The sequence below is a fragment of the Ambystoma mexicanum genome, chromosome 7p (genome assembly GCF_040938575.1).
Source record: "Ambystoma mexicanum isolate Mex_15411 chromosome 7p, UKY_AmexF1_1, whole genome shotgun sequence".
In the NCBI taxonomy this organism is placed as follows: domain Eukaryota; kingdom Metazoa; phylum Chordata; class Amphibia; order Caudata; family Ambystomatidae; genus Ambystoma; species Ambystoma mexicanum.
The window spans coordinates 872,641,089-872,668,560 of record NC_090939.1 but is presented as its reverse complement, the minus strand read 5'-3'; the positions used below and the strand labels follow the sequence as shown (position 1 = coordinate 872,668,560).

The 27,472-nt window shown below is 45.5% G+C and overlaps 1 protein-coding gene across 1 annotated transcript in view; it reads right to left on the bottom strand.

Annotated features, from left to right (window-relative positions):
- Positions 1–228: 228 nt before the first annotated feature.
- EIF1AX (eukaryotic translation initiation factor 1A X-linked) overlaps positions 229–27,472 on the bottom strand; it is a 48,949-nt gene continuing 21,705 nt past the window's right edge. Inside the window, exons 2-7 of the mRNA XM_069637079.1 lie at positions 26,486–26,569; positions 23,955–24,058; positions 23,289–23,339; positions 9,392–9,473; positions 9,221–9,312; positions 229–2,469 (exon numbers count right to left, since the gene is read on the bottom strand). Of these exons, the coding sequence (XP_069493180.1) occupies positions 2,464–2,469; positions 9,221–9,312; positions 9,392–9,473; positions 23,289–23,339; positions 23,955–24,058; positions 26,486–26,569 (419 nt within the window). The 3' untranslated portion in view covers positions 229–2,463. The remainder of the gene's footprint in view (positions 2,470–9,220; positions 9,313–9,391; positions 9,474–23,288; positions 23,340–23,954; positions 24,059–26,485; positions 26,570–27,472) is intronic.

Genomic DNA, 27,472 nt, shown 5'->3' with positions numbered 1-27,472 from the left:
GCTGTAAGCAGAAATCCATGGTGCAGGCCAACCAGAAGAATCATGGTTACAGCGCACCTGTGGCGACCCCAGCATCCTAAACTAGTTTGAGGTTGTACTAGAGCTGAGACATTACACCAATCTGGAACAATGTCGAATTAACATTACCAATATTAGAGCAACCAGAAATAGTTGAATCTTATCTCCTGAAAAGAAGTCTAATGAGCAGTAACAAATCAGAGACGAGTGTAGATAAACATGGCAATCTTTATTTAGTTTTAGTCATGTTACCTTAGAAGATTGTGATAGTATTTTCCATTATCCAGGACCTCAACTTACTGGGCTAAGTGTTTCCACTCGCAACAGCATACTAGTAGTTGACATTTATAGTACCCATTCAATTTGATGATCATCAAGAACAGATTACCTTGTGAAGCATGGAAGGATGTAATGCGTAGGGATAGTAATAGACTGCAATCATGCTCTCTTAAGTTTGTTGAGAAACAGGCTACATTAAAATTGCACATACTCACTATTCCATAACAGATTCTAGCATGGCGAAACCCATAGTAGAAGTCAATACGTTGCTGCATAGGGTGGGAAAGAACATGGATGGAGGCATTTACCATTAAACCAAACGGGTACTGCAGAATATCTGGACCAGAAGCGTCCATCTCCGGGGTAAAAACATCCCATGTCCTCTAGAGAGCATAAGGCAAGTCAACAGGACAAAAATGAAGTGGTTTCGAAAAAATAAATGAGTTGGTGCCACATACGGGAGCTCCAAGAAAACTAAGCAAGATTTTAACAAAATATTTGCTGTTTAATGCATTGTGTTCAGTGCCATTTAAAAACTGAATATGTATGCAATATTGCAAAAACAAGTGCATGGGATGTTCGCCATCTGTTTGAATTGTTAACCATCTATGAGTAAGGTTATGTACAGTGTGCTCCTCAATGCGCGCTGGATAATTTACCAATTCTATCCAATTAGAACACTATAAATGGTGTGCTCAGATGTCACAGAAAAAGGTAACGTGTCATACAGCACAGTTCCAAAACTAGGAAACACGCTTCCTACGTTTGTTCTAGGAGTTGGTAACCAGCACACTCACAACCCAGCATTACTACCTAGCAAGCATGCCCTTGACATTCCCCAAAGCACTGAACGGGGTTGGTGGAAATGTATTCTGTGAACCACTGGCATACTGCACCACAAGGTTCTGTCATATCCCCTTTCAGATTGAAATTCTGTCCAAATGCTAAAATAGCATTTTTTGCAGTATAACATTTGGCTACAAGATCGCAATGTACCAAACCCCTTTCCAACCTGGAGGGATCTTTTAAGAATTTGATAAATGCATTGGATATAACAAATATTTGTTGCAACACTCACGGTGCATTGTCCTTCTGTTGGCATAACCAAATGGGCCAAATAGTAAATGTGGGCATCAGCCAAAACAATCGCACAAAAAGCCCCAACATTGCCTATACAAGATTCCGTAGAAAATTATTCAGTGCAGATGCAAATAGAACAGGGCTGCGATAGATTCACTGCTCAGATTCTCAGCTCCATTGCAAGAGCGCATCAAAGTGCCTCAAAGAACATTTACAAAAAGGAATCATGAAAATGTATGCTCATTAGATCCTTTTCCAGATGTACATCAACAATCAATGGAATATACTTTCAGTTTAGCCCAGGGTCAAAGTCCCACTATGCACTATAAAAGTAATATTTTTATGAATCTGCATACTGTAAAAATATTGTAGATTTATTTTAACACATCAAAAAGAAAACCATGAACAATGCAGCCACTCTTGAAAACGGGTTGTAAGATTGTAGTACAAAAACATCTACAATCAACTGAAATATGTTCAGTGAAAAATCGGCACCACACCATTTAAAAATTGCCTGCTGTCATTACACAGCAGTTTAACTTGAACAATTTTATACAAATGCAAATTTAGGACTAGAATTTGTCAGGGCAACAGATGCAATCTTTTGAAAACCTTTTTTCAAAAGTATAAAAATAGCCACATCGGACTAAAATAGCAGCGCCATAAATTGGTCAATGCAAAAATAAATATAAATTAACTCTGGGCAGGAGGAAGAGACAGTGGCTACAGACAGACTGCATCATCTTCTAACTGGAAATCATTTTAATTATTTCCATAATTACCTTGAAGACTAATTAAGAAAACTGATTAGGAAATGCATAGGCAAGAGCATAAAATTCAATGATCCACAAAGCAGAAAATTTTAGATCCTGATGCCAACATTTGATCTGTAAGAGCAGTTCATAGATGCTCTGGTTTTTATGCAGTCCAGTTCGAGCTGGTCTCTTGAGAAACATTTAAATACATTAAAAGACATTTTAGAAGATGACTTTTATTGGGCAAGCTGTCTTCTTAATGGGAGGTCTTCACGAGAAAAAAAAAATCAACACTGTAGAATCACTGGAACGGTGGAATGGAGTCCTCATTTTAGATCTGTGAAGAAAAAAAATGGAAACCACCGTTACTTTCAGTATTGTTTCTTAGCGTAAGGGGTGCTAGGAAAAACATTTGCAGAGGGTTAAGGAATACAAACTAAACCTCAAATAAAACTATCATTGCAAGCAATGTGGCAGGACCATAACCCCGCAGGATTCATGCAATGTCATGCGAAGTTATATTATAGTGCACCATCTTACGAGAAAGAATTCAGTTAAGCCCAGTTTGCCTGCACAGAGAACCAGCTTACCATTTCTGAGGAAGACTTTGTATATTGCCCATGCCCTTTCCTCCAAACGGAAATGGGGCCGAATATCTTTGAGGACTGGCCACTATTGATTTTACGCATGTCTATTTTTTTAAGCAAGAGTTAGCGAAGCACTGCTCCCCCCCCTGACTGTTTCATCCTCTTCAGAGGAAGTGTGGTGCATTTTTTGGAAAAATAATTTAAGCCCAAGAGCTATAGCGTGCCTACAACCTATGATGCAGACCCCAGTTTACTGATTTTGGGTAAAGGGATAAAAGCAAACCTAGCTACTTGCCAGACAAGGAACTGTTAATGAGATGGTGCGACCAGAAAAGCGCCAGCTTTTATTATATTGACACATTACAGATTAAGAGTAGGGAGAAAGGATTCAATATTATGAAAACAGTAGGGCTGACCACCTGGCGTAGCCCAACACAAAAGGTCATCCTAAAAGATCACCTGTTTCCTCCATCAACTGAAACTTACAATAAAATAAGAGCAAATGAGTGTCCATATTAAATCACCGATAAGACACTAGTCTGGTTTGCGTGTGGAACAGATCACTGCCATTTTCAGGGTCTCCAGGCGCTTTGGCTGATCTGAAAAGGAAAGAGGGCTTTGCTGGTGTGAGAGGGGGGGAAGCGCAAGAGCTTTGATGTTCTGTTGGTAGCTTCAGTTTGGAAAAACTGTGTGCAAAGTTTTTTTTTGGTTGGTACGGGTATGGTGGTGTTTTTTGTACAAGTGTGTTTGGGATGTTGTGTGCAATTAGTTTATTTTTCTGTTAAGTTGGGTGGCGGAGTGCCTTTTGTGGGCATTTTCGGTTTCTGCTGCTGTAGAGGCATGTGTGTCAAGTATGCAGGATATTATGTTACTCACTGTGTTGACTACCTTACTCCCTAGTCCATAGTCTCCCCCCCCCCATACTTGTGGGACATTCCGTCCTTTGGGGCGGGAGCACTTGTTAAAAAAGCATCAATTTAACTTTATTTTTACATGGGCCACTGCACGTGGCTAGACCATTTAAGAAACTATGTTACTTGAGAGGGGACGGCAGGCACATGGAGGAAAGGAGACTATGGATTAGGATTAAGGTAGTCACTACGGTGAGTGACTGTTATACTCCTATGTCCCGTCCCCTTTCGTCCATATGTGGAGATTCCCAAGCACAACCGTAGGTAGTACGGGTGGATGGAAAAATCACTACTGGAATATGTTTGAGAACAGCCTGGCCAAATTGGGCTTCAGCCCTGGAGCTCAGGTCTAAGCAGTAATACTTGCAGAAAGCAGATGGAGAGCCCCATGTAGCTGCCTTGACGATGGACTCAAAGGGACACTTTTGGAAGGCAACAGCAGCCGCTTTGCCACGGACTAGATGTGCATGGATGCCCTTTGGTGGTAGAAGGCCTTGGATCTTATAGGCCTCTGAAATACATGAGGTAATCAAGCAGGAGGTGGATGCTTTCGTAGCTGGTTTCCCTTTAGGGTCACTGAATGTAACAGTTGTGAAGAGCCGAGTTCACTCAAGGTAAAACTTCAGGGCTCGCCTGCCATCCAAATTGTATAGAACTGATGCCGTGTTCGGGAAGAGGCCTGGTAAGGAGATTGGTTCAGTAACCACCTTAGGAAGGAAGGATGCGTGCAAAGCACAACCTTATCCTTGTGGAAAGTGAGGAACAGCTGTTCCACAGAGAGCTTGGAGCTCACTTACTCGCCTTGCTGATGTCATTGCAATCAGAAAAGCAGCCTTTCAAGAGAGGTACTTCAGATCAGTAGTGGCCATGGGTTCAAACGGCTTATTTGGGATGTGGAGTCCGCACCAGCAGGACCAGATGAATGCAAAAAGCCTTTTGATGATTGAATTAGTCAAAAAGGAACAGATGTCCGCGGACAGGTAGGCTGCAGTGGCGGATGGATGCCAGAAGCTGCCAGGTGAGACAAAGGATAGAACCGTGTCGACCGAAGCATGCCTGGGACCGAGCTGTTTCGCCAACACCAGTGGCAAAAACAGAGCCATGGTACTTTACTGGGTCCTCGTAGGTTTCCTGGCCGCTTGGATAATGCTCATATTGGGCATCATTACAAGTTAGCTGGTCCGATAGTGCCGGCAAAACCGTACTAGCACAGTTTCTGGACCGGCTAACCACAAGTTCTGTGAGTGGTGTTACTCCCACCAGATCTGACCTGGTGAGAGCAATGCCACCCGCGCCTGTAGACAGAAATGGAAACACCAGCACCGTTATTTACGGTGCTGGGGTTTATATGGGACTCCAGGGGATGGGATTAACGGAATTCCGCCTCCATAATTATTGGGTCACCAGGGTTATAATGCCCCGGTGATTCCGGCAATCACGGAGGCAGTAATTGCCGGACTCATAATGAGGTCCATTGTCTTTGGACAGATTGACCTGCGCTAAAGATCTGAACTCCCAGGATTATCCTGTGTGTATGCCATTGTAGTTTGTCCGTTTAGTTGACGGGCATGTTGAGTGGCAGTTTATTTACTCTAGTGGTGTTTACCTGCCAAATTTGTTGCCCTGGATTAGTGATGTTTGGAATAGAGTGTGCTGGTCACTCCCTGGGGTCATTACCTACCATAGTTTCATCTGAACTCGCTGGGTGGGCAAGGGTTGTGGTCTCCCCCCATCCTTTGGTGAGGGGAGATCAATTTAGGGTCATGGGGTATTCCTTAAGCTCCTCGTTTCCCATTGGATGCCTGCCTAGTCGTTTCCTTCTGGTTCTGGAGCAAAGTGGAGTATTTTCCTGAATTCCAAATGACCCTTGTGTTATGTATGTTTTTGGTAGGTCATTCTGGGTTTTTGCTGACAGGTGTGAGAAAGATGATCCTCCTAATCTTTTATTGTTTGGTTCTAAGCGAATGTCGTTGCTTGATCAGAGTGGTCTTGTTGCATGGTAGAGGGTCATTTCCTCTTTTAGGAACTCTGCTACTTGGCTGTGGATTGTTCTGTGCGTTATGCACAGTGTGTTGAACTTTATTCAGTTTTATTGGTAACCAGTGTAGCATTTTTCAGCACTGGGGTAGTTAGAGCAGGAGTCAAGCTGCAGCTTTTTGGATGCGCTGAAGTTTCTTTAATAGCCGTTGTGGCATTCCTAGTTCTAGGCTGTTGGCGTAGTCTACTCTGGGCGTGACTAGAATGATGGCGTGTTGTGGGTAAAAGGATGGGTAGGATCCTTTTTACCACATGTAGGAGAGGGAAAAAAAATAAAAACACAGTTCTTGTATAGAGTGACTCAAATGTTAGTAAAGAACCTGGGAGTCTTGGACAAACGATATTTGATGGAGTTGGTGCTGTTCCAAGTTCTGCCAGCTGTGCGATGTAGTGATAGGACTTCTGTTTTGCCCAGGTTTAGTTTGATGCAGTTAGTGTTCATCCAGCAGTAGAGTTCTTGTAGGTAGTCTTCCAGTGTTCCCTTCCACCTTATATTTTGTAGACTATCAGCGTCGACTTCAGCGTACTTGTAGCATGCGAGGCCTTGTTTCTTTATTTTTTCAATGAGCCCGATTAGTGGGGCCAGGTATTTGTTGACGCAATGGGGAGAAGGAAGATTGATGGTTAGGAATGATTTATCCATAGTAAGGCTAGGTCGGCGATTCAGATCTCCTTGTTCACTACAGAACAGCCAGCCTGCTGTGTGAGTGATAGCTAGGATGTGCATGAATGGGAGAAACCAAAGGCGAGGTTTCTTGGACTGAAGGCAGAGGACACCACTGGCCGAAACATCCAAAGGAATCATGAAAAGAAGCTTGCTGCATCTTCCTGGACCATTGAACTTCCCGGTGATGCCCCGATGCTGTGCTGAAACTTACCCAAATTGACTGGAGAAGCTCTGACTAGGAGAACTTCTTCCTTTGGGTTAGTGGGACCAACTAACCACAAGACGAACTTTGCTGGAAGACCTTCCCCAACTGGCTCTACTCCTTTGCTGCTTCTGGAACAGAGTGCCCAGGGGGCAGGGTGAGTGCGGGGGTGGATGGGGGCCGAGAAATCTGTAGTCTAGCGCATAAGCTGGACCAGAGCTCTGCCCGAAGCAGGATGACCCAAGCTCGAGTCACCTCACCGAGTGCTAGACTAAGGAGCGAAGAAAGTCCATCAAGTGTCCAACATCTGCGATGGTGCCATTTGCCGGTAGCTGAAACCGTGAAGTGCAGCTGAACTGAAACGAGCCTGTTGCCACCGCCAAACTTTGAAGTACAGTGCAGGAGTCCTCCAGACGTCCGTCCTCTTGTCCCCACAACTGAGGCCCAGGAAGCCAGGATCTGCAAGACTGAAACCAAACAGAAGCCAGCTGGATCCTCTTCTTCAAACCTAAGGTACTATACTGACAAGGGGTACTTACCTCTTGTCTGTAGCTTGCATTATTTCACTGCAGACTTTTTGCAGAGCTGATCTCAGCTCGACCTTTGAGAAGCCTAACAGCTTGTGGCCCAACAGGTATTCCCTACAAACGCTAAACATTGTGGAAGACACTTGTGCCATTCAAAGAAGTGCTCCAGCTCCATTGACATTTTGACTAGCTGTCCTGGCTCCCTGCACACTCTGACCCATTGACTTTAATGCCAACTATCCCTCATATGTGGTTCCTTGTTTGAAACTGTTATTGCTGGGAAATAGTCCATCAGGAGATTTGAAAAGTGCTCACCTGCTCTGAGAACCTTTTACCTTCCTTAACCTCAGAAGTTTACTGAGTGCATAAAGAGATGTATAAATGCCAATACTGTCCTGGTAATTGAAGTCACCTCAGTGTGCAGCAAGTGTGTATGAAGCATCAAGTATTTATTCTTGCATATTGCCTTTTTAAAGGAGGCTTATTTAAAAAAGACTTATTTTACTTGTGTGTGGATTTTGATGCTACAGCTCACATTTACCCCTCTAATGTATGTCTGGCTGCTCAGTCACTCCAAGTTCTGTAGTGCAGACCTATACCAATCGGTGGGTTACCCAATACCAAGAGGACAAGACATGTAGTCTCACACAGGACCACATCTTGCCTAACAATGAGAGATAATATCTAAGGTTTATCATTCAGGGGCGATTAGATACATGGATTCACTCAGAAGGTGGGCCCACAACAATATTGCTGCCCAATAGTAAGCCTATCAGGTGGCTAGTAGTTGCTCTTGCACCAACTAAACCAGATATTAAACTTTCCCCAGAGTATCAGGTACAACATTATCTGCCACAGCACAGGAGGGCTGTTACACCAATGTTGGGGGTGGATATTAGGCTCCAGCATGCAGGGTATGATAAAAATCATGCCAGTTGAGAGCACAGGCTACAAGTAATCAATGAGGGGGTGCCATACGACACATGGTAGTGTATGTGGGGGTGGCAAGGGTGTAATGATTACAAGGGGAAAAGTGAGTACCTGGATAGTTTGACAAAACAGATGGTGTGAACTGCTATGCACAGGTTACCGAATGTGTATGTGGTTTAGTACTTTATTTGTAGAACGCGCCAAGCCCTGCGGCATCTCGGCGCATTTCTAACAGGCATATGTTATGAAGTTACATATCAGTGAATTACTAAGTACAGTGAAAGTGCAACAAGGAGTACAGGCGAAGCAGCAGGTGGAAAGAAGTCTCATGCGCGAAAAGTCACATTTTTCCTGAAAATATGGTAGGTGGGTTCTATTCTTGAAGTTATGGGTAGCGTATTCCACAGTTTAACTGCTAGTACAGGCAAGATACTACCGCCTGCCTTCTGTAGTTTGAACCTAGGGAACTTGAGGCAGTGTCCCTGTGCAGATCTGTTGGGGCGATCCGAGATGTTGCATGAGAAAAGGTTGGTCAAGTACTAGGCGCTAGATTCACGAGGCACTTTTGCTTGAGTGACAGGGTTTTTAATGCAATCCTTTGACAAATAGCCAATTCAGCAGGTTGTGTCTAGATTCGTAAATGTGTTGAGATCTCATGATATTTAGCGCGGATCTAATGGTCAGAAATACCCTGAGAGTACACTTTGTCCAAATGATGGCAAAGCTTGGTTTCAGTAACTGGGCACATCATGGGAAATCTCCTCTGCCTTCTCCCTCACTCCCCTGCTGACCTACCAGTCTACTGCACCTACTGATTGCTCAGTTACCCTCCGCGTCTCACTAGGTATCTGGCTTCTCTTGACTCCCCCTGCCCTCCACACTACCCCTAGGCTGGTCATAAACGGCACTTCTGCAGAGCAATGCTGCCCAGATTGCACTTTACCCACACACCCGCTCTGCACTTCTCCCATTACCCTTCCCCTGCACTGTTACTGCACTAGCACGATCTGAAGGACACAAGGACTAGTAAAATAGTCTGTCCTCCCTCCATACCCTCCCTTGTCGCACCTAGAAACGTGTACAGGCATGTTAGTTTTATCATAGATCATGTGGGGGTATTGGCACTAAACAGATGCAAGCACAGCAGGGTGGGGGCACACTGACCCAACAGAAATCTCTAAACCAAGACAGCGTATGCAGTTGCTGAAATAGTGCACTGCTACTTACGTCATCAATGTCTTCATCATCGTCGCCAATATCGTCAAACTGGATTTCATCATCATCACCAGGTCCAAATGTGTCAGTCTCATTAATTTTAGCTAAGAAAAAAAATAAAGTATAAGGGAACATAAAAGTTTACAAATCTCAGGAATTTAAAGTGGATGTTTATAATGTTACCATGCTCTGGAAGCTCCCCATACGCTTTTAAGCTTCTGGCTTCGTCTGCATTGTATTTGAGGATGACATCAGCCTTGTTATCCTGACAAAAGAATACATCAATCAGCGTTGTGGCTTAAACTAAACTAAAGTATCTAGGCAAAGCAAGACAAGCATATCAAAAGTACCACTAAGGAGGCAAAATTAATCTTGGCATCAAAACAATGGAAAGGCCGCCTATTAACAGCCAAAACGGTAATACAATTTAGAAATTACTCCTGAAATTTTTCCCGAGAGCATTTCCTACAGGAATGCGGCATTGAAGGCAGCCAATAGTAATTTATAGGCTAAACACTATGGCAATTACTGCATTCTCAATATAAATACTGCAGAAAGAAAATGTAGAAACTGTTAGTCTAGCTCAGTGGCAGTGCGCTCGTCTTGGAAGCAAGACGCAGAGCAACACAAGTTCGAATCCCAAATGCCCAGAAACCTCCCGGTATTATAACACGTTATAAAAACAATTACAAAATAGGGATCATCAAGTACCCTCCTTCACACTTCCTTTCAGGAGGGGCAGACGAAATTATGTGCAAAAGTGAAAATTCCCACTCCATCTACTGGGTTAGGATTTCAGACAATTCCCTTGGCCAGAAGAGAGCAAAGTTCCAATTGGAAAATTAGAGCCTTTATTCCTGAAGCTTCTAGTGTATTTGGGCACGTGCATCACTGCTACTCCGTCAAGGAAAATAATGCTTGCATGTGCTTGGGAGAAAAAGGCTCAACCGACAAATGAAAACTGATAAATACGGCCAAATGTCAGTGGTTCCTTTAGATATGAAGGTAGTTGCAGCTCTTCCACATGGTATGTAAACCGCTTTCAATTGGGGAAGATAGAAGGCAGACTATGGCGCATGTAACAAACTTGTCTGCCAATATGTGGTCTCACTTCATTGAAATTACTTACAATGGAGGGTGCTGCCTCTATAGAAACATATTGGTCCTATGTGTTGGATTGTTATGACGATCTGGAAGGGGCCATGTCTCTAGACAGCTCAATCCCACTGATAAGTTACAAGAGCGAGGCTGAACAGGTGTTAACCGATACGTAAGGAATATAGCAAACCTGGTGGAAAATCCGAAAGGGAGAAACAAATGACTGAGATTTCATGCCATTAATTGGACATCTCCAATCTGTACAAGAACCTTGTGGTTATTGATGGGTGAAGGGGCACTATGTCATATTTTAAACTATTGGCGGCACCAGTTTGAGAGGTCACCTTAACGTACAATGTACAGAAGGTTATACAGAAACATTCAGCAAGCTGTAAAATCCAGAGAATGCAGTTGCTGTAACAAGACGGGTGCATTGCAAACAAGGTGTATTGTAATGGAACGTGAAGCCTTACAATGTGCGTGAACGGGTCCACGATATGGATAGGACTAGTTGTGAAGAGCTTGGGCTATCCTGTTGCATAATCAAACTGCTGGGGTCATCCAATTGAGATGGTGAAGACAAAGGGAAATCGACTAATAATTCAGGCACTTCAGAACGAGCAATTAACAAATCTATTTGAATACATTCTGAATCTTAGGAGAGTGAAGATGATAATTGTATGTCCTTCTACAAAGTCTTATGGAAATGTTATTGGTATATTTGTATCCAACAAATGTTTTTCTCTTACAGCCATGTTGAGTTTAGGAATTTCTTCTGCAACTAATATAACCTTGTGGGCAATCATTCACAAACTTAGCATCAAGGCGCAACAGGTCAAAGACAGATCATGGGACGAGCACAATTCGACACAGGACTAAGCAAATCATTCAAAGCTGTATACACAGTACATGTTTGATTTCAAATGCCACAACCCTGGATGCAAGCAAAAAGTACTTCCTAGCCATTGCTTTCTCAGAACAAACGCCTTCATTGGCACATCCAATAACTAAAGTGTTTAAAAAAATACATTTTGACCACCAGTATCTGGTTCTAGATCATATCAAGTTCCACAAGCCCAAACATCCAGCCTCCAGTTACACGCTTATCAAAACAGTTGTAATCAAGAAAAATGCTTAGTTGATTTGAGAAGGCATGAGGAAAATGAGGCATGGCCCATCAGACCATTCACACCATCACTAGTGACAGACATTCTGAAATCACCTGAAATATAAAGAATGCCCCACCCACCTCCCATTCCCTGTCCAAAATCCCTCCAGATGCTTCACCTCTCTCTCCAATCTCACACCAGGAGTTCCTCTCCGAGCACAAAGCAGCCCGACAGGAACTGGAGGACTGTCCACCGCCCTAAAAACATCCTAACCTCAAACTGTGAAGGCAGTATTGCACGCTCAATCATGAACCACTCCCCAACATCTGGAATCTTCCTGAAAGTCTTAAAAACCTGCTACCCCAGAACTACAGGCTCTGCCCCCCCACCCCCAGATGATCATACAACACTCCCACCCAACCCCTCCACCCCCTTTATCCCCTTCCCACGGCTCAGGTTGCCAGTCTACACAGCCCTCAGCTGGTGAGCCTAGCCAATCGCATGGGAACAAAGGAAAAGCGACAATGAAAATGATCCCATCATAGCTCAAGGAATGTATAACTTGCACCAGCCATGCACTATAAAATGCAGCTATGGCTATACATCTGGTCTTGCAGCTTGCGTAGCCATCTACACGTGCCTCAACACCTCTGCCACTAGTATACAGAAACAACCTACAAAATATGTCAGTCTAGCTGGGCACACATGGAGTCTCCAGCAATAGCACTATCTGAAACTACTGACAATCACCCGCCCATGTGCCTGACCTCCGGGCTGCTTACTGGAGCCTACCCAGCTCTAAGCCCTAACCTGGGACACGCATCTAAAGTTTTGAATCTCCCACACATGGACTGGTCCATGAGGGAAATGGGAAGTGGCGCTACATAATTACCAAAACAAATTACTACAAATAAAGCAATGGCAATGCTTTTTCTAGAATGTTTAACTTTTCTGCCACCCCAAAACCAGAGCCAATGTACCATAAAGAAACTGGAGCAGATGACAAATTAGTCAGCACCTAGGCCAGATTTTCCGTTTAATAGGGTGCAATATCAGCCAACATGCCATGTCACTTACAGCCTGATCACAGTTCAGGCCAGATTTCCCTGCAGGCCACTGAACAGACTAGAAGCATGGCAATGTATTCATGTGTCTGGGACAGGAACACATTTCTAGAAGAAATCGGACATTACTGCTGCTGTTGGCAAAGTGTTTCTCCCCGTTCTCCCACTAACTTCAATGGGATCCACAGCATAAACATTACCGATTAGGACCCTGGCCGACGTTTCAAACCTGCTCAACTCAGTTTGGGCAACCCATATAGTTACCAGTGAAGGGACAACTTTCCCACCTTTATGTATGGTGGCACAAGGAATCTTAAGTGGATGACTGACACACCCAACCTTTTCGTGCTGCAAGATCCATAGTTACTTTTGATGTGCAACTCAACAGGCTGGTGTAAACAGATTTTTACCCTTTTAAAGATTAACTGTTGTGCACCTTATTTTTAACGCAATGCCAGACCATATGCTCAAAGTGGTTGTCCCTCCTGGTTGAAGCACTGTTACACTGCATAATTTGCAGTTGTCCTTCAGGTGATACAGGATACACAGTCTTGCACCAATAGGGTTCCTGCAGAAGCAGCTCAGGGAACCAGGCCTAGTTTGAACTGGGGAAGAAGGGGTGTCTTGACAATTTATTTTGCTGGGCCAATATGACCTTCCCTCACATATGGGAGCTCAGAAGAGACAAAGCCTGCACATTGAGCACACCCCCTGCAGGAGCAGGGCTGTACTTGCGAGAAAACTCAAGCCTTGGGGCTGGAAGCTTTGAGAGCATCATTGCACTGATTGGCCTGCCTTTGAGGCAGATTCTCTTCATCACAACTGCCTGGGGCCAAAGTACAACAGCTATGCTGTTGACAATGATGGTGGATGGGTGGCAAACCAACCTCTTGTTCACGTGGAGACTTCCAATTGTGTGCAACTTTGTAAAGCAGTCTTCACCCCATCCAGAGATACCAGCAAGTGTCAGACTAAACTTTGGAAGGAGCTCTGAGCCCATGCAGACAGCCATTTTGCTTACAGACTCCACAAAGTGCTCATCACTTGGATGCTGCGGTTCAACACTGAAGGACAATTGAGGACCAAGAACTGCAAGTATTCTAAATTGATATGAGAGTGTTCAATGTAAGGCTGTTGAGGATATTTTCCTAGGCTTGATTTTCCAGTGCACAGATCAATCCTTTTTTCTTACATGGCAAAAAGAAACGCCTGAGCATTCAAGGAACCTGCTTCAGAAGGAGGGTACTTTAATTTACTAAAGACTTATATTTGTACATATATATCAACTGTTCAAACTAAATATCTACAATTGACAGGCCAGATGTAACTTTACGGGACATGAAGTTATTCACACACATACCCTCTGTCAAAATAGAATTGTCCAGGAGTACAACTAGATCTTCGTTGCAACCACAAGCCACTTTATGAAACACCAAAAATACACAAGTGGTTTCTTTGTAATAAGGAACAAGCTACTTACCTGTAACTTGTGTTCTCCAGAATATTCCCTGTCGTCAGGCCAGGAATCTACAGTAAAAAGGAACACGTTTCACTTGTAATTCCTCTAAACCAATCACTGTACTCTGGGTCATATTGCCCCCCCAGCCAATGACTGTCCTCTCCTTAAGCCCCTCCTCTGGCAACCAGATTTGTTATGCAAGTAAGGGGCAGTATGACCAAGAGCAGCCACAGAGGGGGGGAGGGGGTACAAGGGAAGGGTATGCACGTGAATCCATGGCAGAGCCATGCTGGAGGAACAAGAGTAACGTGTACCTTGTCCAGCATGGGGTCTGGCATGGATATCTCATGAACGAATACATAGCTGTACAACACAACCACAGGAGGTGGCAAGGCTCAACAGAAGCAACTACTCTCACTTCTGGAACAGACACTACAAGTAAACCGGTTGCTTAGCACTGCTTGGCCGACTCTGGAATCCCTGTCGATGCAGTAGAACCTTGTGAAGGTGTGCGTAGACCTCCACGTAGCAGAGCTGCAGATGTCCAGCAGGGGCAGACCAGACAGGAACGCCGTTGTTGCAGTGATCGCACAGATGCAATGAGCTCAGCCAGCCAGGTAGCGGCCTGTTGGCCAACCGATGACAGTGCAATACAGATAGAGAGCCACATTGAGATGGAAGCCTTCGACAAGGTCTTCCCACAGTTCACAGGACCAAAGTTCGAACAGTTGAGACCTCTACCGAAAACTGTGTGCCACATAACTTCACAGCACGAACATCCAGCGAGTGCAAAGCCCTTTCAGCCAGTGATGAAGGCTTTGGAAAAAAACAGGTAACACCAAAGGCTTGAGGTGGAATTTCCGAATGAACCTTTGGCAGGAAGGAGGTGCAGCTGCAGCACCGCCCTCAATTCATGGAAAGTCAGATTGCAGGATAGGGCCTGGATCTCACCGACCCTAATGGCAGAGGTGATGGCCACAAAGAAAGCAGTTTTCCACGAACGAGAGGGGCCTGATGCATAGGCTCGAAGGGGGCACGAATGAGCCTCGTCAGCACCCCTTTGAGTTCCTACACCAGGGCAGCAGCCTTCACTGGCGGGAGGAACCCCTTGACGAGATGGTGGGACCAAAGTATCTTGCAGGAGAACTGGTGTAGCGGGAGATAGCTGCCAGATGCACCTCGAGTCAAGTCCCAGGTTAGATTACATCCGCATTAGATCTGTATAAAAAAAAATGACCTTCATTCTTTTGTACAATATATCCTTTTAATAATCCCTTATGGGTGCGGGCCATGACTTCAGAGTATTGTGTTCCCTAGCAAAGATGGAGGAAAGGACAGGCTTCAGTATTGGAGGATGAAAGGACAAAGGGAAAAAGAATGAATATTCTAAACGGCCTTTCATTTTAGTTTCTGGGAGCAGGCAATGTACATTTTTGTTCCTAGGTTGTAGGCCTAGATCTCTTCAGTGAGGCAACATTTTCAGGAAATAAAATTCAAGTCTTTGTGAGGTGAAGATTTTGGGAGTTTCATGAAAGAAGAAACCAAAAAGAAAATAAATCCTCGCATTTACTACAATGTTTTTTATGACAAGCTGTTCAATTAATTAGGGATTTTAGTTGACTGGGTGTTTGGGTTCCTGGGATAGCCGTACATCAATGTGCATTTTTTTTTTTTAATTGTATTTCTCTGGCAAGCGCAAGGTTTCCTTGTTACTTTGCCAGGCAGATTTCAGTTTGCTGCTTGAGAGGTTCGAGGGAGGAGTTTACCAGCATCGCTATCTGCGGTTAAATGTTTTGAAGGCGTTCCAAGCTATGAGCTGCTCTTCAGTAGCAAAACGGTGTGGCCCTGAGGTGAGCTATGGTCTCTGAAGCAAAAGCCGTTGAGGTGAGCTCTGGTCTTATACAGCTGTTGAGGGGAGAGGTGTGCATTCCTTTTAGTTTTCTATGCTGCATGCGTTTTTCTTTCTGCTTTGATTCTGCACGGCAGCGTGGAGATTGGGGAAGGGTAGGATTAAGACTTGATTGTTATTTTGTGAAGCGCAGATAGCACTGCAACAGTAGGTACTGCAGGCTAAGCAATTCATTTTAAAGCAAACTTTATGAACTTGGGGAAACAAAAACTGAACAGCATTTCTTGAATACCTTGGCAAGGAAGGTTTTTTGTGGAAACCACTAATGAACTCTTTTTGGAAGGAAAGCATAAGCATCTGTATTGGCAAATTCTTAAGACTCATGTGGCAAACCAATTTCCAATTCAGCAACAAGAGAATGAACATTACCAATTAAGGGCAACTTACTCTTTGGTCATTTAAATTCTTATTTGGGTACTTGCAAGAAGACTCTTCATTGGAACATTTTAGCAAACGAAGTTCTACCAGGAAAGTGTTGTACTAGTAGTAGGTTTGAACTCAATTCAAGTCTGCAACAGATCCTCTTTGATGCCAATTTAGCCCAATGAAGAGAGTATTTGTAGAGGAGAGTTCAATCATTTGTTTCTAGTAAATGTTTTAAGAGGGGAACTAAAAAGGTGTATTCATGCCGTTACTAGGATGAGTTGGGAGATCCTGATGAGTTTTATCCCTTTCCCCCTGGGTTGTGTCGAGCTCAGCTGTTTCTAGTAGGAGAGCGTAATCGTAGTGAGACTGTGGGATTCAGCAGCTCCTGCAATGTTCGAAAGATTGGTCACGACACCCTCAGAGGGGTGATCTTCTGCGACCAGCACCACGTAGCAAAATGTTTCCATTTGTGACCGTACCATTTAAGTGTTGATGCTCTGGCCTTGGCAAGCACCTCGCTGAAGTCTGCTGGCAACTCGTATCCTCAAAACTCTAGAGCTGCAGGAGCCAAGCCCTCAGGTTCAGTAACCCTGGGTCGTCATAGTGCAGGATTGCACCACCTCCTCTGGTGCGCAGATGCAGCCTGACGTTCAGTTACAAAATCTGCCTCAGCCACAAGAAGCATTATCCTGCATCGACACGGTTTGATTTGACTGAGGACTCGCAGCAGGAGGTGGAATGGGGAAACTCATACAGAAACAGACCTTCCCACGGAAAGAACGCATCCCCCTCCCCCGCCCCCCATGCTCCTCTGCTAGTGGAACCTGCTGGCAAAAGGCATTTGAATCTGCCACCACCGTCGCAAACAGATCGATCTGGGGCCTGCCCCACTTGATACAGATGTGGTCCACCTGGTCCTGCTGAAGTTCCCACTCGTGGCAGGAGCACAACTCCCTGCTGAGGGAGTCTGCAATGGTGTTCGACTCCTAACAAGTGAAAGGAGATGAGGAACATCTCTTGTCCAATGTCCCAGTGCCACAAGTTCTGCACCTCTTTGGAGAGCGCTGGGATGGAGTGCTCATCTTCCTGATGTAGAACATTGCGGTGGTGTGGTCGTCCGTGAAGAACCTCACCACCATGCCCTTCAGGGACGGAAAAAATTACTTGAGGGCCCAGAACACTGCCCGCAGCTCCAGGATATGGAGGTGGAGATCCTCCTCTGGCAGCCACAGGCCTCTGGTGTGCAGACGTCCGGTGTGGACTCGGCCCTGCAGGGAAGCTTCTTTGGTGACTGGTATGGAGGGTTTTGAAACCCTGGGCGATGTGGAATGCAGGCCCCATTGGGCGGTGAGGTGATGGAACTCCTAGTCAAGTGGGATCTTGTCCACAAAGCTTCCAGACACTTGCACCCAGCGAGCGTGCAGGAATTCCTGAAGAGGCTGCAGCCGCAACCTGCATAGTCAAATAAGGTAGATGCACGTCACCATCATGCCAAGTAGCGACTTGACGATCCGCACTGCTGGTCTTCAGTGACAACAGCTGTTCCACCTAGCCCAACACAGACACTCTCCTGTCCTCCAAGGGCGACCTAGGCAGGAGACTTGGATTGAGTCTGGCTCCCAGGAACAGGGCGTTCTGCAATGTGTAAAGATTGCCTGAGAATCCGAGATCCATCAGCAGCTGAATGGTAGTCAGTGTTTGCCGGCTACCTCTCGAATTGGCCCGGATGAGCCAGTCGTTGAGGTACGGGCACACTTTTATCCTTCGTAGATAGGTGGGCGGCCACTGGTACCAGGCACTTTGTGAACACCCTGGTGGCTGGCTGTCTTGAGGCCGAAAGGGAGGGCCTTGAACTGGTAGCGTCTCCCATGCACCATGACACATAGGAACTTCTCAATGCTTCCTGTGAATGGGGATGTGGAAGTAGGTGTGCTCCAGATGCAGCAAAGTCAAGAAGTCTCCTTCCTCCAGTTGGCCGAGTACGTGCTGCAACGTGACCATCCTGAATTTTGGACTACTTTGATATGCTGCAAGTCCACAATGGGCCTCAAGCCTGTATCTGGAGTAGACTCGGAGCACCACAGTAGTCTTGGAACTAGCTCCAATGCCCCTTTTTTTGCATGGCCCATACCTCCTGCAGGAGGTGATGGATGTGCTGCTCCTGCTGGGTCACTGGAGGGATCTGAACACTTGCTGAAACTCCAGGGTAGGCCTGTGGGTGAGAGCGTCCATCACCCATCTGTCAGTGGATATCTTTTACCACCCGCTGACGAATCCAGTCAGCCGGCCTCCCACCAGGGTGCATGGGTTGGGTGTCCTGGCCGGTTCAGTCCTGCATTCTGCCTTGGTGGTGACAACGGCGCTGACCACCTACACTGAAAGACTTGAACGGCTGCTGTAGGCCTCATGGATCGAGGAGCAGGAGGGCTATAGAGCCACCAAAGTCTCATTGGTCTGCCCAACTTTCCGTCAGAGGCGCGAAAGGCAGAGCAGTGCCGTTATGTGCCATATCCGTCTGGATGACCTGCAAGGACTCCGGGCATGTCCAGTACCCTCGTCGGGACCTCCTGGAGGAAATCGGTGGCCTTCAGCCAGCCTCAACGACGGAGGCACACTGTCCCCCCCCACCCCATCTGCTGGAAACCGATGTCCAGGGTCACTGATGGCATGGTCTGACGTAAAGTAGGATCAGGCAGCAAGGGAAGGTTAGCAGGGTAGAGGGAGAGAAAGAAGGAGAAAAGGTAGGCCTTGAGTTTGTGGAACTTCAGGACGTCTGGCTCAAGGCAGAGAGGCAGGAAGTCCAGTCAAGAACCAGGCACCTGCAGAGGAGAGCTATCGCGCCCCCCCAACCTATGCTTGGCGAAGCAACTCACTTGCAGAGAGTTAGATGAGCAAATGGCTCTAGGAGGAAGATACTTAGGAAGAGAGTGTTGTAGGTATTAAGGGCCACAGCCCCAAAAAGCGGTGGACGATTCAGAAGGTCTTACAGTTGATCCTTGCAGCCACCGTGAGACAGTGGAGGGATTTCAGGGCCGGAGAGATGCAGTCCGAGTTTGAGGCCAATAGTGTTTCAGTTGGATGAGTTGAAGAGTGTGAAGAGTAGGAGGTAGCTATTGTAGTAGTCCAGCCTAGAAAACTAGAGCTTTGGAGACTGAGCTTTGGGGGGTGGGGGGGGGGGGAGAAAAGGGGGTAAAGCTGGAATTGGGCCTTCTTGGCAAGGTCGATGTGTGGCAAGAAGGAGTCTAAGATCATTCCAAGGTTTTTGGCCTCAGGGTGAGGGCAGAGAGCTCAAGGAGGGTGGGCAGAGTGGGTGAGAAAGCCGGAGTACGGGACTGCAATGAGAAGGATCTCGGTCTCTCTAGTGTTGAGGCAGAGATTGTTAGAGTCACACCATGACTGAATAGCAGATAGTCAAGGATGGGCGAGGAGGCTGCTGCCGAGGGTAGGCCGAATGAAAGCTGTGCGTTATCCGCATAACACTGAAGGTTAGAGGTGATGGTAGGGGAGGGTCAAACGTGCCAGATGGATGTTGAAGAACCAGGGCAAGAGGATAGAGCCCTGGTGAAGTAGAATGAGGTGGTGCAGAACCACACTGGATCTGGGAGGGTGGGTCCAGGAAGAAGGTCAACCAAGCCAGAGCCTGATCCTAGATGTCAAGGGTCGCAGGGATGAGCAATCAGGATTTTGTGGTTGACGGTGTAAAAAGCAGAAGAAAGGTTGAGGCGAATGAGGACAGAGGGAGAGCTAGTGTCCAGATTTGAGAGCAGATCTTTACGGGTGCTCAGGAGTGCAGTTTGTGCCTCTGGCTGCTCTGAAGCCAGACTGATGGTCATGGAGAAAACCAACAGATTCAGTGTAGAGGGCTAGCTGGAGAGCTTCTACAGGTGTTTGCCCAGGAAAGGAGTGATTGAGATTGGGCAATAGTTTGCCGGAATGGAGGGGGTCGGAAGAAGGCTTTTAATAGGGGGTGCACAAGTGATTGTTGAGAAGAGAGGCGAAGTGCCAGCAGCGAAATCACAAAAGGCAGGAGCGAGAGAACCAACATGGTCTTGATGGTTCTGGGGAGCAGGTCCCGTTTAGATGAGGCTTTCATCTAACAGACATGAATGGCAAGATTGTATGCAGTACCCTGTGGTACTGCACCAGCCTTGTCACAATAGTTACCCCAACCTTTGGTATAAGCATGCACTACACAAGTTGGTAGAGGGACTGAGCAGCCAGGCTTAGCTCAAGAAGTCAATGTGAGCTATAGGGTTATTACACAGATTCGGGGTGGCAAGTATCCAAATAAATACACTCAAGATTTCTGAATAAGCCGGGAGCAAATATGTAAAATATACTTCACTCAGTTTCAATAAATCAGACGGTGCACAGACACTTCCTACACCGTGAGGTGACCCAACTAGGACACTGGACATTGATACATCACTTTTAGAGCAATATTGAAACAATGGTTAACAAATAAACAGGCAAGTACTTTTTGAACCCTCCAATGCAAGTAAATAAACCCTTTCCTGGAGAATTAAAAAAAAAAAAATGGGGAGAAGAGTCTTTCAGGGAGCCAGGACAGCCAATGTCAATTGAGCAAAAGTCTAGGTGAACTGAAGCACGGTAGACAAGTAAAAGTCTTGCACACCGTTTTATAAGTCTTTGTAGAAAATGAAATCAATGTAGTGCCACAAACTGGAAGGCTTGTGAGGGGCAAAGCTGCAAGCAACTCTGCAAAAGCAACCATGACAAGTCTCAACTGAGAGCTAGCAAGGCTACACAAGAGGCAAATCCGCTTAGTGTTAACAGTACCTTTGGGTTGAAGAAATTGGTTCCAGCTGGCTTTCCTGTGTAGGTCTGTATATCCTGTTCCTGGGCCTCAGTCGCGGGGACAAGAGGGAGGACGTCTGGGGACACCTGCACTACGAATGGAAGGTCAGCAGCAGAGGGCAAACTTCAGATCAGTAGCACTTCGCGGTTTCAGCTCCTCGCGGCTCACAAATAGCACCACCGCGGTTCACAGATACCTTTATGGACTTTCTTCACATCTGGGGTAAAGCACTCTGTTGAGGTGGCTTAGGCTTGGTCAGTCTTGCTTCATGTGGAGGATCGTCCTGGAGCTCGGGTCGACTTAAAAACGAGACTCAATTCTGGTGTTACTCTCCCTGGCAGTTGTTCCTGCAGCAGCAATGCAAGTACAGCCAGCTCTGAAAGGATATCCAGACAAGTTCGTTTTGGGGTTGATGGTCCCACCAGCCCAAAGGGAGAATTAGTCTGTTGCAGGGTTTCTCGAGGAGAATTTGGAGCTTCAGCAATGCAGCAGGGCTTGGCTGGGCAACCCAGCTGTCCAGGAGTTGGAGCAAGCGTGTCTTCCAAGTTCTTCTTCGGATTCCTTCATCCAGTGGTGGACTGCCTTCCAAGCAAAAAGCCTCGCCTTTTATGGGTTCCTCACATTCATTCGCAGCGTAGCTGTCAATCACACAGCAGGGTGGCTGTCCTCCAAGGACAGCCAACCAATCCTTCACCTTTGGGTGCATTCCTGTAACCATGGGGATTAAGCACATGGAGTTGTCAGGCACCTCCCTCACTCCCTGCCAGACATGCTGAAGCCAGAGGTGGTTTTCACCAGTCAATACCGCCAAAGGCAAAACGAAGGGACCAAACCTGGTTTGGCATGCAGAGTAAATCAAAAAGGACCTTCCCAACAAGAAAAGGCAAAAAAAAAAAAAACACCGGGCCATTTTGACGAAATGGGCACCCATTGGCAATTGCAGCCCGCGGTAGAAACAATGGTAGGAAAAAGGAAACCACTGCCAGCAGCCATTAGTTGTAGAACTGGTTAAATGACAAACTAGAGAGGGGTTAGTAACCTGTCCAGCACCCTATTGTAAGAGTGTGCTGGTCTAGAAAGTTACAAAATGTAAGTAGTCAATTTCACTTCAATGCTCTTGGAAACAGTTTCACCAAGAGAAGATATTTAAACCTTAGGGAAATTTATTTAAGACTTCCCTGTGCCACTGCACTGAAGGTGCTGTGTGTCACAATGTAAAGATGCCTATGGAGTTTGTCAGGAGGGGTGGGGGAAGAGTGGGAATACACATGCCAAAATAAATTAAATGAAAGGACCATAACAGTTGGGATGTTTCTAATGTAGGAGACACCAGCGCATGTATTCATAATACATCATAAACTCTATAATAAATGTGATTAGCCACCACTATGAGCTCATTATCAGCTCTCCCATCAAAATAAATTAGTACTGAATGGTTGACTAAATGAAAACCAAATTAGAAAAAACCTGAATATCGTTCACTTGATAAGTGAAGCACATTTTTTACTTCGTAAAACTAACATCTTCAGACACCACCACATCTTACCATACAATGTGGAAAATGAAGACTCTACAACCTGATAAGCTAGATGGAGGATTAGGGTGTACAAATTAACCCAGAAGCACCACCACATTGTATGGTTTAGATTAGGAAGACGTTTGAGCCATCTAAACAACGTTGCCAAGGAACACTAGAGTTATGGACATTTTGGATCAAGAGATTTTGATTTAAACAAAACTTACCAACTGAGCATAACCCCTCCAAAAAATTCAAGATTCCCCCCAATGAATCCACCTTTGTGCACAAGTGAGCTCAACCCTAAGTAGTTTGATCATTCCCAATTGGAACAATCTGAAGACTACACGGATTCTCCAAACAGTAATTCCAAGGGAATTTGCTGCCGTATACTCAAGCTGTGCTTGATCATATAAACATATAAAAGTTTTTCATTTAATGTTGTGAAAGCTAGTAGACTGTCCGCATTAATGTTCGTAAAGGCAAGTTCTTAGTGTGCGCAATTGCTGAAATGTGTACACTTTAGTGTTCAATCACAAGATTTAGGCCATCTACTTAACATTAAAAAATGATCCAACGCCTTAAATGAAGCAAGGCCCCTGCTATACAAAACGGTTTATTACAACTAGTGCGAAACAGAAGTGTTGTAGCATAAGATCAACATTCCAAGTTACAAGAATTCTTTAACTCATGCAATATAAAACAATGCACACGAAACCAAATTAACCCATTATATTTACCTGGTAATCCCTCAAACCAACCAAAATGATGTCCGAGGTGTTTATCCAAACCTGAATGTAGAATATTGAAAACAGAAGTCCTGGTTTAGCATCACTCAGGCAAGCACAATTTCACAAAACGACATTTGAATATATTCAAGCCAGTATGACGCAAGTCAAAAGAAAATTAGTTCAAAATTATGAACACACCTGGATCAATATGCAAATTAAAACTTTCTCTGCAAAGCCCAAGCAGATTAAATAAATGTAGGAGGCAGCCACACCCTCAATGAAAAGATGGTTTCTGGGAGGAGAGCAATGGTAAAAACTCTAGGGAGCAAAAAAGTGTGCCAGCCCAAGACAAGTTATTTAGTCAGGGGGCATGTTGTAGTGGGTCCTGCGAGACCCAAATCTAGTGAGAATGCAATCTTGCACCGACCCAGGAGTTTCTGCATATGAAGTTCTACTGCACCAGTAACTCTGGAAGCTACGAATGTACTGTTGGACTGAATTTACATATTTACTCAATTCAGCCACAACAGCTAACTGCTGTAAAATATCTTCAATAGTTAAGCTACCTTCGTCTCACTGTCAGAAAAAGCAGAAACAAAGGTTGCAATGCAAGACAAGTCATCCTCATTCAATACCAAAGCAAATTGTTATTTTACGTTTTGTAATCAGCCTTACCTTTTTTCTTAATTTCCCTCTAATGTGACATAACCTCTTCACACCATCAAAACACATCGCCTCCAAACGCCCATTTCCCAACATCTTGATCACCTGGGCATACTCTAATGCAAAGGAAGAAAGCGCAAGAGTAAAAATACTATTAATCTTTAACACGATTTAACTACAGCCAAATTTAAAAGCTGCACAAATAAACGTAAACATAAATTTGTAGTCAAAAACATCTTGTTTGAAATAAAACTGCCGGTCCCTCAAGTAGGTGCTTGAGAAAAAACCCTTCGTAATGAAACCCTGCTGCAATTCTCCATAACAGGACTTCCATACAAAATTAATTTCAAAATGACAATAGATTTAGCTTTACGTTAAACATGTTGGATAAATATTAAGACCTGTGAACGTAGAAAGTGGTTTACACACGAGTACTGCAAGTAAATTGCTGCAATGTTGCATTATTTCAGGACCCTCAAGAATATGCCAATCGGGTTTCCATTGTTTAATTCAGTTTCCAAGAGGTCAGTTTTATAGTTTGTTACCCTAGACCTAAATGATATTCATCCCTGTTTAAGCCAAAGCCAATTCAGCTTCTCAAAAATGGAAAACATCGGGGAAAAGCAAAGCACATGATCCAGCATAATGTCTTGGCAAGTCAGTTGAACAAGACCATCGGTATTGTTAAGGACCAATGTAGGTTTATCCCGATGTCCACCCGATTGAATAGTGGAAGGCTGCATCTGGTCCTGGGGTGGGCGAAATCTAACCAGCCACTGGACATCTAGGCACTCGAAGCCAAATAGGCCATCCGACTCCATTGAATGGGCGTATCCGATTGCATTCCTGGGGAGAATGGTTTCAGGGAAGGATTTGTGGGGAAAGAGTGCTGTATACAGGTTTTACAGCCCGGGAAAAGGGTAAAGGCATGGTTGGAAGGTTTCACGCTAGGGCGAGTACCAGACAGGTATGTCCTCTTTCACCCATGTGGTTCCCCCTGGTGGAATGGATCAGGAGTGATCTGGAGCCGGTAGGCTTTGATTGGCTTGTAGGCATAGTAGCTGATATATGCAGACGGCATCCTGCTAGATTTGAATCCAGATGAACTCCATTGTGAGGGCAACGGCCATCCTAGAAGAATTTGGATCATATTCAGGGTTTAGCATAAACTGGGACAAGGCCATCCACTACCCGGTGGTGTGGGGGCAAAGGAGACCAGAGGTGCAACACTGCTAAAAACTGGAAAATGGATTTAGATATTTAGGAGTAGTAATTCAAAGTGACGAGACCCTTATCTTGGTGGTGAGAATGTTTGGGCGAGACATCAAGCAGCGGATGTCTTTCACCGATGGGCAGGACAGCGCTTTACAATATGATGACCCTCCCAAGACCGTTATACATAAGCCAGCCCTCCCCAGAGCAATAGAGGCATGAGTTACATAGATGCGATACGGAGAGAATGCCTGTGGAAACGCAAGACGCCCAGAGTGAAGTTGGAGACACCAACTCCCAGTGGGAAGGGGGTCTTTCAACCTCCTGAGGCTGTATTACTGGGCGTCACAACTGTCCACAGTGAATGGATGGGCATACAGAGAGCAGGGACACCTTAGTAGATGCGGAACGGGTTGATGGAAAGGTAGGGGCCAAGAGGGACTCATGTACAGGGGGCACAAGAAGGGGTGATCCCACCAGTAACAAAGGTGGTGGGAATTGCATGGTTGCAGACTTGGGATGGGGTAAACAAATTACACTGGCCAGCAGGATCAGGGGGAACCGATAATGGCAATCAAAATCCGGGCGAGCGGAAGTCCGAGGGGGGGGGTGGGGTGAATTGGGGGGGAATATTGAGCTTCTGCGCGGGGGGGGGCGGTCAGGTCTTTCAGATGCTGGGCAGGCAAGGCCACTATCAATACATACAAGTCAAGCATGGGTTACCACCACACACTGGGGTGGGGGTGAACAGATCCCGTAAACCTCCAACTGAGTAACGTTTTGGATGGAGGGATTCAGTTGAACACATATCCACCCACTAGAAGGCGTTGGCTCCAAGGGCATTAAGTTAGGGAAAATGGCATCGCCCAGGCATGCAGAATCACTACATTTCCCAGGATATGTACTTCATGCATACTGTGACTAGTTTATGATTGGCGGGCAGCCACCTGTACCGGATGAATGCATACACAGATCATCATGTTATTGGGAGGAAGGTAGGACATTAGCCTTCCATGATTCTTGAGGTATGGTGCAAGTAAATGTTCTACACCTGTATGTTGCTCGAACTTGTGGACATACAGGCAGACAGCCCCATGCCAAATGAAGGACAACCAAATGGAAGTAAATGATTCTAGATAACGAGGTGTACAGAGAATTAACTACACCTAGGGGATAATTGATGTCTATGCCAAACATGGACAATGGAAAGATCATCTTCACAAACTCAAATCTGCTAAAGCCACTGGACAAAAGGTTTGCAAAATGCAAGTCATTGCCGATTACATTACAACATTCAGAAATACAAATGCAGCATCAAAATTACACCTCACCTTGTCCGTCTTCCTTAAACACCAGTTCTCTTTTCTCAGATTCGTTTTCGTTCTTACCACGTCGCCTGTTCTTACCTCCCTTACCTAAGTAGATGAAAACAGGATTAAGTCCTTGTAACATGGCCGTGTTGGAGAGAGACACATAAAACAGGAAACAGGGTCATTAGGTTAAACCGATCCGTTTCAGTAGACAAAAACAAGTAAACCCACCAGTTGGCAAAAGGGAGGTGGGTGGCACATGGACTGAGCATTTACATGGCTTTTTCCTCCCCCAGGCATGGCGCACTCGAGCACAACCCATTTATGTGGCGTTTAAGAGTGCCAAACCGAGAATGTCTGCCGAAGAAAAAGGCAATTCCGGTTTGGAGCAGGTGGACCCAGGGCCCGACCCCCCTGCTCAGACAGCAGGTAAGCATGCAACAACATGTGTTACTCCCTCTGTCCCCACAGGCCACCCCCAGCCCCTCTGATGTTCCCTTGTGCCCCCACTATTCTTGTACACAGGTGTTGCCCGTTTGGCTTGATTCTGCTACCCCATCACCCCCCTCAAGCCTACTTCTGCAGGTGTCTGTCCTGAAATTCTGGTTTCACCATCACCATGTTGTGGCCAATGCTGGATTTGACTTATGGACTTCATTCATTCACGGTGCGTCACCCTTTCTCAACTCTCATGCTGGACTTCCTTTGCATCTTGTACTCATGGTGGCCCTGAATCATGCTGTTCCCATCTTCATCTTGTATCCTGGCTTGCATTATTATGTGTTCCTACTGACTTCTGCAATTGTATCCTCTCCCCTCTTGCCTCTCCACTGTTTTGACTGCTAACTCTGTTCTCTCCTCCTTTCCCCTCCCCTTACTTTCTTCTATGCACCTACTCAATCAGAATTGTCCCTGGACCTAGTATGATAGCAACCTCGTCCATCTCCTCACCCCTCCCCTTACTGTTTTTTTTCCTCAACACCACACCTCCCCCTCCAGCACCATCTG